The 21,310-nt window shown below is 40.6% G+C and overlaps 1 protein-coding gene and 1 long non-coding RNA gene across 3 annotated transcripts; both read left to right on the forward strand.

The window, feature by feature from the left end:
- The first annotated feature begins 5,088 nt into the window (after positions 1-5,088).
- LOC129449221 (uncharacterized) lies at positions 5,089-8,072 on the forward strand. Its single transcript, XM_055212002.2, has one exon. The coding sequence runs from the start codon at positions 5,791-5,793 to the stop codon at positions 7,660-7,662; it is 1,872 nt and encodes a 623-aa protein (XP_055067977.2). The 5' UTR covers positions 5,089-5,790; the 3' UTR covers positions 7,663-8,072.
- A 7,583-nt stretch (positions 8,073-15,655) lies between these two features.
- Positions 15,656-20,978, forward strand: LOC129448973 (uncharacterized). 2 transcript variants are annotated; one of them, XR_012368777.1, is made up of 3 exons: positions 15,656-15,730; positions 16,961-16,988; positions 19,465-20,978. It is a non-coding gene; the product is annotated as an uncharacterized lncRNA (long non-coding RNA). The 2 variants fall into 2 exon arrangements; XR_012368779.1 differs by lacking the exon at positions 15,656-15,730 and adding an exon at positions 15,759-16,460.
- The last annotated feature ends 332 nt before the right edge of the window (positions 20,979-21,310 follow it).

Genomic DNA, 21,310 nt, shown 5'->3' on the forward strand with positions numbered 1-21,310 from the left:
TGTACCAATCAGTTGTTGTTTTAAATCAGTTCTATTGATGTTTTAAATCAGTTTTAACCCTTGTGTGGTGTTCGGGTCTGTGGGACCTGTTTTTAGTGTTTACTAAAAGAAAAACCTCAGATTAATTGGCCTTGGCTCATTTTCTATAAAGAACAAAAACATAAACAACTTTATAATTACTGTACACTGTACACCCCCCTACACATTTATATTACATATGTGGTGTTCGGGTCCACTGGACCCGGAGGTAATAAGCAAGTGAAAATTTAATATGCTATGTAACTTCACTTTGTTTTTCACTTATCTGGGACTCATGTGAGTGCATGAGTGTGTTTGTATATATGTCTGTACATATGTGATGGATGCATGTCAGAGTTTTGTCCTTCGGCACTTGCTGTAACAGCGCAAGGATACAACATGTTATATATCATGCATGAACACTTGTCTGCCCCCACTGTCCCAAACACTTTACCTTTTGTCTAACAGGAACCATTCTACATTTTACCATTATATCCCTTACAAAAAATAACCATGGTTTTATTATAGTAAAAGTGTAGTTATAATGGTAAACTGGTGTATTGATTACTATTTGTAAAACCATGAGTTACCACAAAACCTATGGTGTGTGTGTGTTTGTGTGTGTATGAGTGTGTGAGAGAGAGTGAGAAATAGGGAAAGTAAAATTTCCTATCCAAGCATTTTCATAAATTTTAGGTTGTAGCCAAAAGCAACACATTGTACTGCAGTGTGTGTGGACATAAGATGGACAGGAAGACACAGTATACGTTTATAAAATGCAAGAAATGCACATGCAACACAGCTACAGTACATGGTAAAAATCTGCTTCTTATGTATTGTGTAGGCTGGCATGAACAGGTTATGTGTTCAGTATGGATAATGTGTTATGATACCGCATCTTTTCAGATGGGGCTTGTGCTGTGTAGACAGACACAAATGTGTACAATTTCAAACTAAGTTCAAAGGATTAAACATCAAAGTGATGAAAAACTTATTTGAGATGAAAAAGTTATGAAAATACTTATTTAATATAAACATCTGGGGGATAATAGAATTTTCTTCTCTTATTTCATAGTATCACAAAAACGAATAGCACTTTAATCTATAAATAGTCCTCTACCCTTGGTAAATGACAAATATTAACCATAAATTCTGTCTATATTACTTGCAATGAGGCTAAAGTAATCATCTGTAAACAGTTATACATACATTTGTATGACTGCATTGGTTTAAGATACTAATAATGCTCTGGGTCCACTAGACCCACAAACATTGTCTAAGTAACAGAAATATGAACACCACACAAGGGTTAAACTGTGTGGTTTTTCGGTGTTAAGTGTTGGAGTACTCTGTGTCTGTGTGCGTGGGAATTTTGAGTGGGTTTGCAAGCTGCAGTGTGTGGGTGTGTTAAATAAACTTTGCATCTCACAGGCAGTGAGAACATTTCCCTTGGACAGCCCCTAGGGCTGAAAAGGGGGGCTGTGTAATTACTGTCTGGTGGGTTTAAGGTGAATGTTTGATAAGCCCTATAAGGGATAAGTATGATTGATAAGCCCTGTAGGATAAAGGGATAACAGTCTGACTGCATAAGCCCAAAAATAAAGGGTTAGAGTGTGCGTTATGAGCCCTAAAAATAAAGGGAGCCCAAATAAATAAAGGAATTGATATCAATGCGAGTTTCTTACTGAAGAAATAAAGATGGCTGATATTGTGGTTTGATATGTTTTGGATTTGAAAACATTGTATACAATCTCCTTTCAAACACAAAACCTGTGGGGACATATAGGAGAATAAACAATTGAACGTATAAAATTCAATAAACCCACTAAACCCACTAAGGGTTTTTATTATAAAATAAAGACATGGCATTCAGTCCTGTTGAAACTTTGGGATCAAAATATCAATTGTGTAAGGATCTTATAAATAAACTGTCTAAAAAATGGCAAAAACGTGGTCACCAGATGGCCAGAAGAGGGGACTTTTGATGTGGCATTGTGTGAGGAGATGGAAACATTGGTTAAACATTGGTACAAAACCAAAGAGATGAGTAAAAAACAAAAAAGCGAAGAAAAACGTGAAAGAGAGCAAGAGGTTTTAGCATTGTTCAAAAAAGAAGGGGGAAGTCTGTGTAAACATTTAAAACAGACCAGAAGGCTGTTGAAAGACATGGAACAAGAAACCAAGGCGGTGTGAGGGTCAGTTTCCATTGCTCAAGGAAACTGTTGGGATTTTGGATGAGATGCAGATGAAAGGAACTGTGGAGATAGAAGATGATTAGGAAGAGGAGGAAGAGGAGAGAGAGCAAGTTGTAAGACCTGAAACCAAGTCAGCTATTGCAACAAAAGAAAAAAACATTACAGTTAGACTGTTACAAACAAGCACGAACAACACTAGAAAAGATGAAAACGCAATATAAAATAAAAACACCAAGTGAAAAGCAATCATATGAGCAGGCAGAAAAGGAAAAAGAAGAAAGTAAAAAAGAGAACTTACTAGAAAGAGCAGAAAGTGAAGAAGAATGTTTATTTGATGAAACATATGAAAAGAGCAGGGAGGGCGAAGAGAGAGCGGAGTCCCTGGTTGATGTTAGGAAATGGTCACGCGGGGAAGAAAAATCACTTAGACCTTTAACAAAACAGCTTCCCATTTTTATTAAAGGAGCGCAGGGGAATTACGCTCCCTGGGCCTCACAAGATCTCGAGGGACTTGTTAACCGACTCCCGGAAATCCAGGAGGGGGCTGGCAAGTTCATCAGGATTTTGGAGGAGGAATTAGCTGGGAAGCTGATTGCAGTAGGAGATATCAAAGCCCTCCTAGCGAAGATCGTAGGGGAGCTAAGACTGATCAAATCCTTCAAGACGCTAATTTACACAGAGCCGTGAATTCCTACGACATGGATAGGATTGTTTTTGATGCATACCGTCCTGCAGTGTGGCGAGTTTTACGAACTGAATATAAAACCAGAATCGACCCCAAGGCACTGAAGGAAGACGAACTGGGGGAAACAGAAAATCCCATCACTTATGTTCAAAGACAATTAAAGAGATGGAAACAAGAGACTGAGGGAGACCCCGAGGGGGATCCTCTGATGACCACACTTTTCAGAAATGCCATAGTGGATGCTATGCCACAGACTGTAAAAAGCAAACTAGAAGATGTGGTAGGTCTAAAATCTAAATCACACAAAGAGTTTTGTGACCATGTGTCTCATACTGTGGACTTATTTAGAAAAAATGAACAAAAACTGAAAAAGCAAGAAAAAGAACTGTGAAGAAAACTGACACAGTTACAGCTGAAAGAACTTTCAAACAAAAACAAGAGAACTGTTCAGCCGACTCCACCCACAACAAATCCTTCTAATGCACACCAGACCCCCGTGCCCATCATCAATGTATACACTCAACAGCCAGGGCCGTTGGGGTGGAAAAGAAATCCACCACAAGAGGACAGAAGAGGAACAGACAGATCTTCTGAAGTAACCTGTTGGGGGTGCAGAGAGAGGGGACATATCAAGAGTGCTTGCCCGAGCAATCCATGAACACAGTCCCCTGGGGGTAGAAGGGGGAAGAATTGGCAGCGGTCTGTACGAGGTCCTGTGAACCCCTGGGTAGGCACAAACCCAGATTTTTAGGGATGCCCAGAGAATCCTATTGGAGAGAGTTGGTTACCAATTTTAACTACTAATGCAAATCAAGAACCAATTTTACAGGTTAAAGTAGAAGGAAAAAACATACCCATGATGGTAGACACAGGAGCGGTTTATACATGTGTAAATTCAAATTATGCATCACATCTCCCCATGTCTGGCAAATTTGTAAAGACAATAGGAATCCGGGACAAATTCAGTTAATTCCTGATATCAAACAACTCCTATTAACCTTTTAGGAAGTGATGCTTTGTGTAAATTAGGTCTTAAAATTTGGTGTTCTGCAGAGGGAGTGGACATAAAAGGAACTCAAATGATGATCTCTGAGCCAAAAGCTAATGTGTACTGGTTAAGACAGATAGAGAATGATGTGAAACAAGCATTTGATAAATGGGGTAAATTCATTGAAGCACAGATTCCTGATGCACAAATACCAAAGTCACAATTCCATTGTGCAATGATATATGATCCTTTAAGAAGTACAGAACTTGAAACGAGATGGCAGGAAGAAACCAAAGGGCAACAAATTGAGTTAATTTCAGATTCTATCATAATAGGTAAACAGGGAGCAGCTATAACCTTAATGGAGAATCACTTCACAAACAAATGATTTACTATAGCAGATTCTGTACCAAATATATCTCTATATGTAGGGGAAAATTGGAAAACAAAAGATGTTGGGCCTATGCTAAAAAAGGCTTCACAAAGTCAATGGGAGATAACAGAAAATCCATTGATTTTTCATTCTGCTGTAACAAAATAACATACAAATTCTGTATGGAACCTCACTGTTAGGAATTCTTTTATTAGTAATTATTAATCAGCAGAAACAAATTCAAATAATGACAAAACCTGAAACAGATTTACATAATGACATCCCTACCCAAACCTAACTCTTGTCACCTGGCGTTGGGGTTAGAGTTAGGTTTGGGTAGGGATGTCATTATGTAAATCTAACCCTAAACCGACGCGAATATGGTAAGAAAATAGGAAAAAGAATGTAACGGACTTAATAGTATTGAAGTCCCCAGTTCGTCAAAAAATGACGCGAAAGGTATACCCTCCGCGTCAACATATTGACGCATGGTCAAGTGTCGTCAAATATTGACGCCATGGGGTGAGACTGTGTTGTCCACAGACATCAGTGTGTATTTTACAAACTAAATGTAGGCTATTGTTTTACCAGTGCTTATGTGTATTTAAATGTCTGAAATCTAAAATAAACATTATGAGGTTGAAAACTCTGCATAATGTTGCTATATGACAGCGCTGAGCTCGTCCGTCTGGCTCAGCGCGAAAGACGTTTGAATCTGACAGTATGCCACTGAAAATTTTAAATCCCATATGGGCATAAGGTTAAATTATTATTTAAATCAAAAGGTTGAACATTTTAACCATGAATACAAAAATGAAACAGAGGGGGTACTGTAACGTGGGTTCCCTGTGTCATTGTGTTCATTTGTGTTTTGGTTTATGTCTCTGTGTAACTTGTGTTTAACTTGTACTCATGTATGCCATTATCCCTGTGTTGATTAGTGTCTCCGCCCCCATTGTTTGTTACCATGGACATTCATTGTTATCATGCTCCTCCCCTTGTTTGTTGTCATAGTCTCTGATTGTATCTGGTTTGTGATTGGTCTTTGTCTAGCATTTATACCCTGCCTGTTCATTCTGTGTTTGTGGTTTGTTAGTTGATGTTGCCAGTGTTCAGTGTGCTCAAGTTTATGTTTAGCTTTGTTTACCTTTATACTTTTATGAATAAACTGCATTTGGATCCGTATCTCGCTTCATCCTGTCTCACCCAGTGTTCAACCGTGACAGAACAAACCACCAACCTGGATCCAGCAGCAATTCACCATTCCCCGTGTTTTTTCAAGTTCCTTGGAGTTTTCCTAGCATTAGCATGCAGCGTGTTGGCAGTATTCAAGTTCAGGGTTGTCCTCCCTCCATGGAGCAGGAGATATGGGACAAAGCAGTGGAGTTAGACACCCTTCGTCAGCAGGGGGCAACCTGTGAGTAGTCTCGCCCATGTATTTTTAACTTTGGCGTCTGGATTGGGCTACACTGAAGCGGAGCTGAACTACGCATTTAACAACTGTTTGGATGACCCTCTGCCGCTTTGGCAAATGGCTGGACTCGAACAGCTGGAGTTTTTTGAGTTCGTCCATTACGTGGAGAAGCGCAGCGGGAAATATGCTCGTTGCTCACCAGAGACACTTGAGTTCATGTCCGCCGCTCTCATGCATAAAACTATTGAGACTTCCGTGCCAGTGAACGCTACCCCCTCGCGTTGCCCACGACACCGGCGACGAAGAAAGAAATCCATGCCCGAGCAAGCCACTGTTAGTGCGGACGCTAATTCCCCGAGTTCTGTTTCCCCTGTGTCAGTGCCCGCTCACAAGATGGCCGCCACTTCATCCCACTACATACCTCAGTTTGCTGTTGTTAATCCTGCCCCAGTGTTCGAGTTTGCCACAACCATACCAGCTCCGATTCGTCAAGAAGCCACCATCAGCACTGTTCCCGTTGTTAAAGGTGCAGTAGTAACACCTACACCCATGGTCAAGATGGCTCCCATACCCGAACAAACTCACAAAATGACTGCCATACCTACTCCACTTCACCAACCTGCATTGGTAAACTCCCCAGCACTGCCAAAGTTCCGACATCTAATCACCAGTCTGATGGATGTACCATTAGTATCTGTACGGGTGGCTGGGGTACCCCGTCCTGTGATTTCCAGCTTTGTGGTGTCTGAGGTTCCTTCAACTGTGTCATCTGAGTCTACAAAGCCTAGTGAGTCCCCTGTGCCCTCTGTTCCGAGTGAGTCCCCTGTGCCCTCTGTTCCGAGTGAGTCCCCTGTGCCCTCTGTGCCGAGTGAGTCCCCTGTGCCCTCTGTGCCGAGTGAGTTCCCTGTGCCCTCTGTTCCGAGTGAGTCCCCTGTGCCCTCTGTGCCGAGTGAGTTCCCTGTGGCCCCTGAGCCGAGTGAGTCTTCTGAGCCGAGTGAATCTCCCGAGTCCTCTGAGCCGAGTGAATCTCCCGAGTCCTCTGAGCCGAGTGAATCTCCCGAGTCCTCCGAGCCGAGTGAATCTCCCGAGTCCTCCGAGCCGAGTGAATCTCCCGAGTCCTCCGAGCCGAGTGAATCTCCCGAGTCCTCCGAGCCGAGTGAATCTCCCGAGTTCCCCGAGTCCCCTGAGCCGAGTGAATCTCCCGAGTTCCCCGAGTCCCCTGAATCTCCCGAGTCCTCCGAGCCGAGTGAATCTCCCGAGTTCCCCGAGTCCCCTGAGCCGAGTGAATCTCCCGAGTTCCCCGAGTCCCCTGAATCTTCCGAGTTCCCCGAGTCCCCTGAATCTTCTGAGTTCCCCGAGTCCCCTGAATCTTCTGAGTTCCCAGAGTCCCCTGATTCCCCTGAGCCGAGTGAGTCTTCTGATTCCCCTGAGCCGAGTGAGTCTTCTGATTCCCCTGAGCCGAGTGAGTCTTCTGATTCCCCTGAGCCGAGTGAGTCTTCTGATTCCCCTGAGCCGAGTGAGTCTTCTGATTCCCCTGAGCCGAGTGAGTCTTGTGATTCCCCTGAGCCGAGTGAGTCTTCTGATTCCCCTGAGCCGAGTGAGTCTTCTGATTCCCCTGGGCCGAGTGAGTCTTCTGATTCCCCTGAGCCGAGTGAGTCTTCTGATTCCCCTGAGCCGAGTGAGTCTTCTGTGTCTTCTGAGCCGAGTGAGTCTTCTGTGTCTTCTAAGTCATCTGTGCCGAGTGAGTCATCTGTGCCGAGTGAGTCATCTGTGCCGAATGAGTCCCTTGTGCCACATTGGTTAGCTAGTGTGGCCACCGCGATGCCCCGGAGACTCTTTATCGTCACCAAGACTATGGCCAGTGCTGAACTCTCTGCAGGTCCCAAGAGGGCTGTCCCCAAGCTCCTGGCCCACCCTGGCCCTTGGACTTTTGTGGCCTTGGCCCACCATCCCTCCCCCGAGTCCACCTCCATGCCACCGCCCACCTAGACTGTTGTACTTTGGGGTTTTCTGGGGGGCGTCTGGAAGCCGCCCCTTTGAGGGGGGGCTATGTAACGTGGGTTCCCTGTGTCATTGTGTTCATTTGTGTTTTGGTTTATGTCTCTGTGTAACTTTTTAACTTGTACTCATGTATGCCATTATCCCTGTGTTGATTAGTGTCTCCGCCCCCATTGTTTGTTACCATGGACATTCATTGTTATCATGCTCCTCCCCTTGTTTGTTGTCATAGTCTCTGATTGTATCTGGTTTGTGATTGGTCTTTGTCTAGCATTTATACCCTGCCTGTTCATTCTGTGTTTGTGGTTTGTTAGTTGATGTTGCCAGTGTTTAGTGTGCTCAAGTTTATGTTTAGCTTTGTTTACCTTTATACTTTTATGAATAAACTGCATTTGGATCCGTATCTCGCTTCATCCTGTCTCACCCAGTGTTCAACCGTGACAGATACAAACCAGATCTGAGGGGGCAATGCAACGCCGGGCCATTTGGCATCATTGATGTCCGCTGTTAGTAGATATATAACTTTGTTATTAAATAATTACATTGTATTTTTTGTATTTATGTCCAAGTTCAACATAAAACTCTATAAACCGCTCCATTGTGAATGTATATAAACCATTTCACAATGGAGCGGTTTATAGAGTTTTATTTTGAACTTGGACTTAAATACAATATAATTATTTAATAACAGTAGTTATATATCTACTAACAGCAGACATCAATGATGCCATATGGTGTAGTGCTGGGTACACGGCACGCACAGAGTACCCACTTCTTTATTAGATGGCATGGGGTAGCCTATTTCTAAATTTGAAATATTTAATATTAATTTAATGATCTTTATGCTGAGAAGTCAAGCAGCATAAGTTAAGTGACAATACTAGACCATTTTGGAGTGAACTAAATATGCAAGACTAGTCTTACATGCCACTGTTCATTTGAACTTGGACTTAAATACAAAGAAATACTGTATAATTCTTTAATAACAGTAGTTATATATCATATCTTCAAACAGTGGGCATCAATGATGCCATTGCCTAATGAACTGCCTCAGGTGACGCTGTGAAGCGCTGTGCTTTCTTGAGAAAACAGTATTCTCTTTTTGCCAGCGAACGCAAAAGGTTTCTCGGGGGAACGCAAAAGTTTTGGGAGGGAACGCAAAAGTATTGCGTGGGAACGCAAAAGTATTGCGTGGGAACGCAAAAGTATTGCGTGGGAATGCAATAGTGTGGTCTAAAAATATTCACCAAAGTGACCCATTACGGCCTCCGTAAGATTTGGCAACTGCTTAGAAACTTTTATTTTATTTTACGTACCTCTAGCTTTCCCCTGCCCTGTAGGAAATAAAAAAACTAGAAAAAGAAACTTGGTAACACATTACTTGAAGGGGTGTGCATAAGACTGACATGACACCTTCATAATCATTACATGACACGTGTCATGAACATGAAGAAGATTTTATGCACATTTCCCAGCCAACATGTATATGTGGGCCCCACATGGGTTTTACTTGGGCTACATGGGTACCAAGTGGGCATGGTCCTATTATGGGCATCTTATATGGGACTCACTTGGGTGAGTGTAGTAGGCCCCACATGGGTTAAAAAACATAGGCTCCCTATATGGGTCCCAGTTGGGATGTTAATGGGAAATGAGGGCATGGGCTCATAATAGGAAACACATATGGGACCCTTTTGGCCAAACCATATGGGTCCAACATGGGCAAACACAATTATTCCCATATAAGTTCCTTATATGGGTCCGAAGTGGGACCCATATATGTCCCTGTGTATTTGTTTTGGATAAGGAAACACATATGGGACCCTTTCAGCCAAACCATATGGGTCCAACATGGGCAAACACAATTCTTCCCATATAGGCTCCTTATATGGGCCCGAATTGGGACCCACATAGGTCACCTGCATATGTGTTTTGAATTAGGAAACACATATGGGACCCTATTGGCCAAACCATATGGGTACAACATGGGCAAACACAATTATCCCCATATAAGTTCCTTATATGGGTCCGAAGTGGGACCCATATATGTCCCTGTGTATTTGTTTTGGATAAGGAAACACATATGGGACCCTTTCAGCCAAACCATATGGGTCCAACATGGGCAAACACAATTCTTCCCATATAGGCTCCTTATATGGGCCCGAATTGGGACCCACATAGGTCACCTGCATATGTGTTTTGAATTAGGAAACACATATGGGACCCTATTGGCCAAACCATATGGGTACAACATGGGCAAACACAATTATCCCCATATAAGTTCCTTATATGGATCCGGAGTGGGACCCATATATGTCCCTCTGTATGTGTTTTGAATGAGGAAACACATATGGGACCCTTTTGGCCAAACCATATGGGTACAACATGGGCAAACACAATTATTCCCATATAGGCTCCTTATATGGGCCCGAAGTGGGACCCACATAGGTCACCTGTATATGTGTTTTGAATTAGGAAACACATATGGGACCCTTTTGGCCAAACCATATGGGTACAACATGGGCAAACACAATTATCCCCATATAAGTTTCTTATATGGGTCCGAAGTGGGTCCCACATAGGTCACCTGTATATGTGTTTTGAATAAGGAAACACATATGGGACCATATTGGCCAAACCATATGGGTTCAACATGGGCAAACACAATTATCCCCATATAAGTTCCTTATATGGATCCGGAGTGGGACCCATATATGTCCCTCTGTATGTGTTTTGAATAAGGAAACACATATGGGACCCTTTCGGCCAAACCATATGGGTCCAACATGGGCAAACACAAATTTTCCCATATAGGCTCCTTATATGGGCCCGAAGTGGGACCCACATAGGTCACCTGCATATGTGTTTTGAATTAGGAAACACATATGGGACCCTTTTGGCCAAACCATATGGGTACAACATGGGCAAACACAAATATTCCCATATAGGCTTCTTATATGGGTCAGAAGCGGGACCCACATAGGTCACCTGCATATGTGTTTTGAATTAGGAAACACATATGGGACCCTTTTGGCCAAACCATATGGGTACAACATGGGCAAACACAAATATTCCCATATAGGCTTCTTATATGGGTCAGAAGTGGGTCCCACATAGGTCACCTGTATATGTGTTTTGAATAAGGAAACACATATGGGACCATATTGGCCAAACCATATGGGTTCAACATGGGCAAACACAATTATCCCCATATAAGTTCCTTATATGGATCCGGAGTGGGACCCATATATGTCCCTCTGTATGTGTTTTGAATAAGGAAACACATATGGGACCCTTTCGGCCAAACCATATGGGTCCAACATGGGCAAACACAAATTTTCCCATATAGGCTCCTTATATGGGCCCGAAGTGGGACCCACATAGGTCACCTGCATATGTGTTTTGAATTAGGAAACACATATGGGACCCTTTTGGCCAAACCATATGGGTACAACATGGGCAAACACAAATATTCCCATATAGGCTTCTTATATGGGTCAGAAGTGGGACCCACATAGGTCACCTGCATATGTGTTTTGAATTAGGAAACACATATGGGACCCTTTTGGCCAAACCATATGGGTACAACATGGGCAAACACAAATATTCCCATATAGGCTTCTTATATGGGTCAGAAGTGGGTCCCACATAGGTCACCTGTATATGTGTTTTGAATAAGGAAACACATATGGGACCCTTTTGGCCAAACCATATGTTTTCAACATGGTCAAACACAATTATTCCCATATAGGTTCCTTATATGGGTCAGAAGGGGGTCCCACATAGGTCACCTCTATATGTGTTTTGAATAAGGAAACAGATATGGGACCCTTTGGGCCAAACCATATGGGTACAACATGGGCAAACACAATTATCCCCATATAGGCTTCTTATATGGGTCTGAAGTGGGACATACATACACGCAAAATGATCTCACAGTATTCTTTTTCTAATAAAACAATTTTGTTTATGTCTTAAGAAACCAGTCAGAAACCAGTCTGGCCTTATTTGTTCTTAATAAAGACACAGTAACCTCAATTAACCTACTTAAGTCTGTGTCATTTATGTTAATCAAACAACCCAAGACAAACAGAAAATCACTTCTATTGCTCAAAAATAATAATAATAATAATATTTAATTTGTACAATAAAGACAGTGTTATAATCCATTTAATTTAATTTCTGTACATAATGCTAATTTTAGACCTTAATTAATGTGCAACTATGTTCCTTTTTATAAATGTTTATAATTTCTTTATTTGTTATTAGAGTTTTATTTGTTACAACGAGACTTGAGACTTGACTTGGACTCGAGCCCAGAGACTTCAGACTTGACTTGGACTCAAGCTCAAAGACTTCAGACTTGACTTGGACTCGAGCTCAAAGACTTCAGACTTGACGCGGACTCGAGCTCAGAGACTTGTGAACATCTCTGGTTTTCAGACTTTTTCTTCGCAAACCACGGTGACGCTAAAAGCAAGACATGTAGCCTAATAGTTTATGAAGTCCCAAAGGACTGCAGGGTAACTTCTAAGTAAAGGCGGCTGCATCAGTGTAACAGGATTACAGAATTGCATTTTTTCCCCCAAAGCTTGCATGGGTATTAGTGCATTTAAAATGTTATTTGTAATATGATGATAAAACATTACAAAAATGAGTTAGGTTCAGGCTCAGGTTAAAATTTTCCTGCAAGTCTAAAGCAATCTGACATAATTAGCAAAAGTGAGAAAGTGACAGACCGTATTCACTGTATTCTGATATCTAGACCAATCAGTTTTCACTGTGGGCAGGCTTACAATCAACCCTCTCTTCAGCTCAGTAAACCACTGTACAGTAGTTTATTTACTATGTACAGTAAATGACAGAGTGTCCAAAAAAAACCCCAGGAAAATAATACAATAATTACTTTATTTTTTAAGTATATCAAAGTGTATCTCTGTGTAAACCCTCTGCTTTTAAACAAAACAAAAACATTTAACCTATCTTTATTTGTTCCTTTTTATCTTTTTTTAAATATGTGTCTTTTTTATAAATATAGGGTCAAAGGAGTTTAAGGTGTCCTTCATAATTGTACATATATTTTAAAGCCAAAAAAGAGCAACCGTATTAAAGTAATAAACAACATAACACAAAATAATATATAAATTATATTGATGATGAAATAATTTTAAATGTATGTTTTTTTGTGGGGGCTTGTTGGTGAGCTTCCTTCCCAATCAGTTTTTGTAGGGTGGGATGTCTGAGTGTAATTTTAATAAATTAAACAGTCAAAACTGTACAAAAATCTTTTATTTACATTGTCTCCAATGTTTGCTATACTGAGAGGATTTGTACATAGCCTATGTAGAACTCATTTTATGTTTTGATAGATACTAAGTGAATTATCACCATACACCAAAGGCCTCTATCGTGCTAGTCTGGCCAGACCTTTAATACTGAAGTTGTTTACAAAGTTTAGCCAACATTCTGTGGGCGTGACAGTTGAAGCTGAGACTACTATCATGCTGAGTCCATGAGTTTAAGTCCATGAGAAGAGCATTGACTAACTATGGTGTGGTGTGCAGGGGTGGCTGGTGACTTTTCTTGTGAGGGATTCAAAAAATTGTGTTTGGGGTGTCATGTGTGTTGCTCAATATGTGTTTGTTGCGTCATGTTAACCATATGCATCATGCATCTTGCCTGCTGGACACACATCGAAAGGATTTGTAATAAAAGAGGCGCTCACAAAATACTTGCAAGACACTAACTTAACACTGATCTCATGCCACTAGGAACTAGGCTACATACATGTTGTGATGAGATTTGCATCGTGCGCCCTCGAAAAAGAAGTCACCACGCAGCCGTCACGGCGTGAATGGCAGAATTGCAAGCAGGATGCCACTGCTCTCCAAACTAGGGGTGGAACAATACATGTATTCGTTTCGAACCGAATCGGTACGGGGGTCACGGTTCGGTGCATGAATTTAAACGGAGAATACACGGTATGAAAATAAAAAAACTTGCGTGCAAAATAATTAATGTAATGCGAACTACTGTTAGATACGCGGGTTCTTTATGTACAGCTAATCTGTTGCCCCGCTTTAGCTCTGAAGCTCTGATTGGCGCCGATGCATCCGAGCTCCGCCTATGTATGCGCTCTATCAGAGCCCGTCTACATTCTGGCACTCTGCAGTTTTTTGTCACATCAACGCCGGTCCAGTCAGTGAATGAGCAGCCGACAGCGAGTATGGCAAGTGGTGTTCCACAAGAGTTAGACGCTCCGCCAGCCTCTTTAAGATCGCAAGTTTGGCAAAACTTCAGTTTTCCAGTCAGTTACAATAGTACAGGCGAGAGAGTGGTGGAAAAGACGAGGACTTTGCATGCATCGGCGTTGTTCAGCAGTTGTTAGGTATGTGAGTGGAAATACATCTAATCAGGGCTCTCAAGTCTCACGCATTCACCTTGACACACATGCATTTCAGTCAGTTCAAACGCCACACTTTGTATTTCTCACGCTGAGAAGTAGGAGATAAATTGTCCTGCTATATACAACAGGCATACGCAGGGCAGTTCTGTCGAGTTCAGCTGCTTTCAGTTTTTTAAGCGTGCTCAACTTTACGCAGCGCCATCAGCATCAGAGTACCGCGAGAAATCTTGCGGAGGAGGCTGATTTCAAATCGCTCTCGCGTTACTCTGACGTCATCCACTTGTCGTTTCTTGCAGCGCCTCGTGAAGTCGTACACACCTATTAATTCATCCTACAAGCCTATTTTTTTGTTCTTTAATACATTAATATGAAATAAGGTCAAAATGTAATTTTAAAATGTATTTAGGTAACACTTGTAATACATTTGAACCCATATTTGTATGAAAGATGAGTACAAGATTACTTAAAGAGGTTTACATTTTTGAAATACGAGATAGTATGTTAAATGCATTTCAGTTCATATTCATGACATCTGAAAATAACACTGATAAGGACACCTATGTTTTTAAGATTAGCTTAAGTACTAAAAAAATGCCTTCATTTTTGTTTTGCTTTTCCCTCCATTGTACCGAAAGTGAATCGAACCGTGGCGCCTGAACCGAGGTACAAACCGAACCGGGACTTCTGTGTACCGTTCCAACCCCTACTCCAAACAGATGCTCCTACCTTCAGTTTGCTAAGGTCATGTGAACAGGGCTACTGGATTTTATTTATTTGGGATCTATGGGCTACAGTTTTTCCAAAATATACCCTTACGAAAATTAAATACATGGTTTGCTACAGTTTCAACAACAACAACAAAACATGGTTACTGTAGTAAAACCATGGTTTTGCCAATAGTAGGCCTAATCAATACCAAAAAACATCCCTGCTGAAAAAAACAGCATACCAGCAAGACCATAGGCTATGTTGTGTTTTGGTGCTGGTTTGCTAGTGAACACCAGCTAAACCTGCATTAGCACCAGCTAAACAAGCACCAAACCAGCATTAGCACCAGCTAAACCAGCACCAAACCAGCATTAGCACCAGCATCCGATGCGGGTCATACCAGCAAGACCATGTTGTGTTTTGGTGCTGGTATGCTGGTGACCACCAGCTAAACCAGCATAGACCAGCATAATTCCCATGCTGGTCCATGCTGGTTTGATGCTGTTTTTTTCAGCAGGGATTTTACTGTAGCCTACCACAAAAAACATGCTTAATTTTCGTTAGGTAGGCTATTGTCTCTTTTTTCAATGGGCTATTATACTTTCATGTAGAAAATTAACCATGGTTTACTATAGTTAAAACCAAAGAAACATAGTAAAACCATGGTAAGTGTAGTAAAACCATGGTTTTGCTGATAGTAACCAATACACACAAAAAAAACATGTTAGGCCTACTACACTTTTACCACAATAAAACCATGTTTAATTTTCGTAAGGGCTATATGCACATTGTGTTTTGGGGTATATTTATGCAGAAACATACTGTATGTTGTCTTCATTTAAAAAAAAACGGCGCCAAGAAAAAAGGACATGCGCATTGCTCTGCTGAGCCAGTTGGAGCTGGTACATTGCTGTCTTCACTGGAGTGCTGCAAGCTCGAAGTGTGGTGAGTAGGTCTGTTTTATTACATTATATGACATTAAACTGTTGATAAAAAGTATATTCAAGTAGTCAAACATTAAAATTTTCTTGGATGTTATTCAGTGACGAAGCTCGTTAACGTTAGGTGAATGCGTACGGTCGCGGTTGCGAAAATCAACCTTGTTTTTAAATTGTCAGAGTATTAACACACTACTCTGTTAACGTTACATGTACTTAAGCACTTTAGGATTTAACAGTTATAGTGGGTATTTTTACTTTTACTCGTAACTCGATGATATTTCTAATGAAAATGACATGCACTCGGTTTTGCACGACGCACGCTATTTTAATGCAGTACGAAATGCGAACTTCAGATTATTATTATTATTTTTTCATAATTTGCCGAAGCATTTGATTTGTGAATGAATGACTCTTTTGAACGAGTCGATTCTTCACAAAATATTGCAAATGAATTACTGTTTTGTACCGGGTCGATTCTAAACTAGGTATTGATTGAACGGTTTGAATCAGTTTGAATGATTTGTTCCGTTTGCTGCAAGATCTGAATCATCTTTACATCCGCAGCACTTCTCTCTCGTAACGTGAAACTTAAAACACGCCAATAGGAGTGTTAGATGAAGTGGATGCAAGTGAACTATCGCTCTACTGAAACAGAAGCTGTAAATGTATTCGTAGAAGAAAATGCTCGCGCGACCTGTGCGTCAGACCCGGATAAACGCACGCGAGGTGACAAAGTAAGTTAACGCGTTTTCAGAAATGTTCACTTGAAACACAGCCATGATTACAGTAGGAAGAAAATCCATCGACGATTGGCGTCTGATTCGCTCTAAAAAGTAATGTTTATTCAGATGTGAGTGCTTTTTGTGACACATTAGTTTGATAATATTAGATAACACGAATTACTGTATTTTTACTCAAGTATGATATTGACGGCTGTCCCCTCCTATGGAAATCACGTTTTCGTTTGGCTGCATGTTTTGTTGTAAAGAGCACTATTTTGTTTGCTCAGTTTGATCACTGATATCTATTACAAGTTTTAATGTCATTTTGGATATAGGGAAGCAATTAGGTGCAGCGTTATAACAAGACTGTTGTTGCACTTCTATGCTTAACTTTACATGAAAAAAAGATTTTAGCCTACATACTGTATAGTATGGACTTGGTTAGTAAACTTTAACAGTATTTGCTAGCTGTTAAATCATATAATTTTGTCATTTTTATGGATTTTTTTCAGATCTTGAGTAGCTGTTATTCAATACCATGTAAGTATGTAGAATTTAATATTTTGCTAACGTTTCTTGAATATAAAGTTTCCCTACTGCAATAGAATGCATCATGGCTTGCTTTTTTACCTCACTAGAAATGTAGTTGCAGTGAAGTGTGCCAAGCAGCACTTCTTTAGGGATTTGCTGCTCCATAAAAAGTGGAAAATAAAAAATTGCATTGTATTTATTAGGGCTCTGTATTGCCAACAATTTCCTGATACGATACATATCCCGATATAAGGTCACGGTACGATGCACATCACGACACAAAGACTATTTTGAATTACATTTTTGTTCAGAATTTAGTAACATTATTATTATTATTATTATTATTATTATTATTGAATAATAGGGGTGGCACGGTTCATAAAAAAAATCCGAACCGTTCGGTTCGCTTGTCTCGGTTCGGAGCGCGTGTGTGCCGTACGGTTCAACGGTTCATGGCATGCGCAATGTAACCTCATGCCCTGTATGTGACCCCAGATAGCGTGTTTCCCTTTCGCGAATAGCGCGAAAGAAGAGGTGACTGCTGTGGAGAGTGAGTGCTGCCGCTCATGTTACGTGTAGAAATGTCAAGAGGGAGAGAAATGGAAGTCTGCCCGGAGTTGGAGGATGCCCCAGCGTCGTATAAGTTTGGTGTGTGGAAACATTTTTTATCTCATGTTACCTATGATGCGGGCGGAAATAAAACAATAGATACAGCCACACGCGACAGCCTTCTCTCTGACCATTTATCTAATCTGAGGTAATGAACACTGTTTTACGTCTTTTCGTATTCAGCGCTATTTTTAGCCTTTCATTGATAAAACGAAAGCGGCTGATTTCCGCGTAGTTTCATTTTGCTACCGCGTGAAAGTTGCGCGATCTTATTTCATAAACTGCCCCTTAAAGTAATCAGGACAGAAGTAGTCAAAAGTGGACAAAAGAGACGGATTTAAATATTACAGGTGTAAACGTTATGTTTCTCTCTCGTCCACATATATTTAAGCAGCCTCTCAGTGATAAATCTTAGAGCTACACTGAAGTTGGGATTTTGATAAATGCAAGTTATCTTTGTGTGCTAAAAAGGCACATAAGTTCATGTAGATGGCAATACACATTCTCTTTTTTGCCAAATAAATGAAAAGCCTGTTGAAATCATCAATGTCTTCCCTCTTGCTGTATCAAAATCTCACCTGGCTTTCCTCAGGGATGTTCCCAATAATGTGCTTAAAGTCAAATTCAGTTTGTGCATGATTACATGATATAACTTTTTTAATACTGTATTCTAAATTATGAATAATTAATACATTAATAAGATAATACATTTCTGGAGTGTTAAAAATTAAAAGAAAAAATAACAACAAGAACCGTACTGAACCGAGAACCGTGACCATAGAACCGTGATACGAACCGAACCGAGGGTTTTGTGAACCGTGCCACCCCTATTGAATAAGCAGTGTTGTTACAGAATTCTGGTATCGGAAGCGGAAATAGTGGTATCGGTGCATTCCTCGTTTGATCGGCTCTCTAATTTTTCTTACAGTACTTTGATTTCATACTTCAATCAGTGTATACAATGCCACTTCAAGATGAACACACCTAATATTTGCTAGTATGGCTGTGTGGGGAAAAAAATAATGTTTAACATAAGCATATACCTACTAGAGTGCGGATCGGGCGGCATTTTTCTGTCCGAGCCCGGCCACATTCGACAGGGCAGTAACCAAACCCGACCGTAACCCGACAGGCATTACAATATTTATGTCTGAGCCCAACACAGTTAAAAATCCCATTGTCACAGCAACATAAACATATTTCCACACACATGAAAATGGGTGATGACAGTTCATCTTAAAATTAAACTTTTATGTTTATCAGCTTACCCCCAAGCCATCCAAGAGGTAGGTGACATTATTTCTTCAGTTGAACACAAATGTAGATTTTTAACTCCAACAGTTTCAGTCTGTCAGTTGTATAAGTGGATGGTAACAAAATCCGAAAGAGAAAAAAAACATGCACAGACAAATCCAAATAAAACCCTGCGACACGACACATCCATGTCCTAAGACACGAAACGATCGGTTAGTGCGAGAAACCGAACAGTATTTATATCATTTTTTACCTCTAATACAACACTATCCCCAGAGAAACGGGAGCCCCGTATAGTGTTTATATGCCCTCAAGTGCACCTGAAACAGTAGGTAGCAAGAAGGTGATGAACTATCGCTTTAAACAGGCCCATTGGCTACCTACATATTATAATAAGCTGTTTTAAATTTCAAATGTTCAATGCCTTATTGCGCCGAGCCCAACCCGAACATAATTTCTCAATGTCTATTCGAACCCGGCCCGTTGGGTACCGCCGGGTCCTGCGGGCTCGGTTTGCGTATCCATCCTTTAATACCTACTGTATGCCAAAGACTGTCATTGTAAAAAGAACAAATGCATCATTTTTAATATTTTTATCTTAAAAATTTATTTGGTTTTGCAGATGCTCTTAAGGACAACGCCCTGATGTCCAAGGTCAATCAGCAAGAAGCTGAGAAGGCACTGTCAAAATGGTTCACTGGGGCAAGGGACAGAGGAGGACAGAGAGCATCAAGAACGCAGAAAAGGATGTCTGTTTGAGAAAGGTTATAACTACAGTTGCTGATTTGAACTGTCATAGTTCTTTTATTTTTCTTAAAGGAAAACCTTTTTCAATATTTTACCATGTTCTTCCCTCAACTTAGATGAATTAATACATACCTCTATTTTCTCAATGCACTTAAAGGTGGGGCGCACAATTTCTGGAAAAAAAAAAGTTTTGGAAAAGGAAGTCGGGCAGACTACCAAAACACACTTGTAGCCAATCAGTAGCATGTCTACTAACTGACATCGTTTCCTGCCTTGCGTATTTGTGGGGCAGGTCTATCAAAAGAAGGTCCAGATTCTATTATGGTAAGGGTGTGTTTGTTTAGATGATTTCAAAATGTAAACATTAGTGATGCAACAATACACTTAGTTCACGGTTCAATACAATTTTCGGTTCTTGTCCACGGTTTTCGGTTCGGTATCGGTCCTGATGCCTTGACCTATTAAAGTGTTTTTTAATTACCGGTATTCTATGCTTGGGTAACAGGAACAGTGAGATGTTAAGAAGCAAAAATACTGGTTTTAATTGCAGTTCTCTTTATTTTATGTAGATGCAAAATCATCTTACACATTTCTAGTGTATTGATACAACAATATAAATATAATTAAATAAAGATATATAAAAATTATATCCTATTCAAACTGGGGAACATGTGAATTCATTACATTACATAAATTGGCCATTTTATATACCTGTACTTAGTAAATTAAACTTTACATTGTAAAATAAGGCTATACCTTACTGCACTACTGTTAAATCCAACATCATGTTGTCTATGTAGAAACCAAAAATGCGTTTCCTCAATCAAGATTACTGGTGGGATTTATTTTAGCATCAGGCGCATTCTCTTCTTGAGTTGAACTTTTTGAGAACGGAAGACGTGTTTGAGGCAAACAACGCGCGTTTGCGAATTTGCATCTTTACATTGATGTTGTATGTAATCTACACGCGCAAGTAATTAATCCTCACCTCAGATTTAAAAGACAGTTGTGCTGCTGCTTTTTGTTGTCGTATTTCTGTTGGGTGTGTTTGCACGCGAATGAAATCTGAAACCAGCATTGCAAGCAGAGTTCAAGCAGAGTTAACGCAGGTAGCGCACAGTGATTGGATATCAACTCGCTGTGGCGTTTATAAGCGTGCAGATCATGCGGACACGCACATTAACAAAAGTGCAGGGAATATAAAACTGATAGATTTGGATGGATAAACCGAAAAAACGCAATTCACATGCACGTATTGCACCGTGGGGGTCGAACCGAACGGTTCAATAATGTATTGAGAATTGTGGCATCCCTAGTAAACGTTGGCTTTCATGCACCCTGCCTTTATTTGTTGTGAAGTGTAGCGTGAATATGTTAGCATTTAGCCTAGCACCAAAAAACACGTCAATATCACCACTGTAAAATAATGACTAAATACATTATCTTAAGTTTTGAAAATTTAATAATGTATTCAAATGTTTGTCTACTTTTTAAAATAATTCATAATGGTGTCGCTCCTCCACTAAAAAAAGTATTGCACTCAACTCAGAAAAGAAAAGAGCTACTCGATCAGCCACTAGAGGAGAGTGCAATATTCCCAATCGTAGAACTTCTTTTGGTAAATCATCTTTTTCTTTTGTGGCTACAACTCAGTGGAATACTCTCCCCACACACCTTATTACTTCTACAAATCCATTCATCTTCTCGGGTTTGATAAAAGC

The sequence above is a fragment of the Misgurnus anguillicaudatus genome, unplaced genomic scaffold (genome assembly GCF_027580225.2).
Source record: "Misgurnus anguillicaudatus unplaced genomic scaffold, ASM2758022v2 HiC_scaffold_33, whole genome shotgun sequence".
Classification (NCBI taxonomy): domain Eukaryota; kingdom Metazoa; phylum Chordata; class Actinopteri; order Cypriniformes; family Cobitidae; genus Misgurnus; species Misgurnus anguillicaudatus.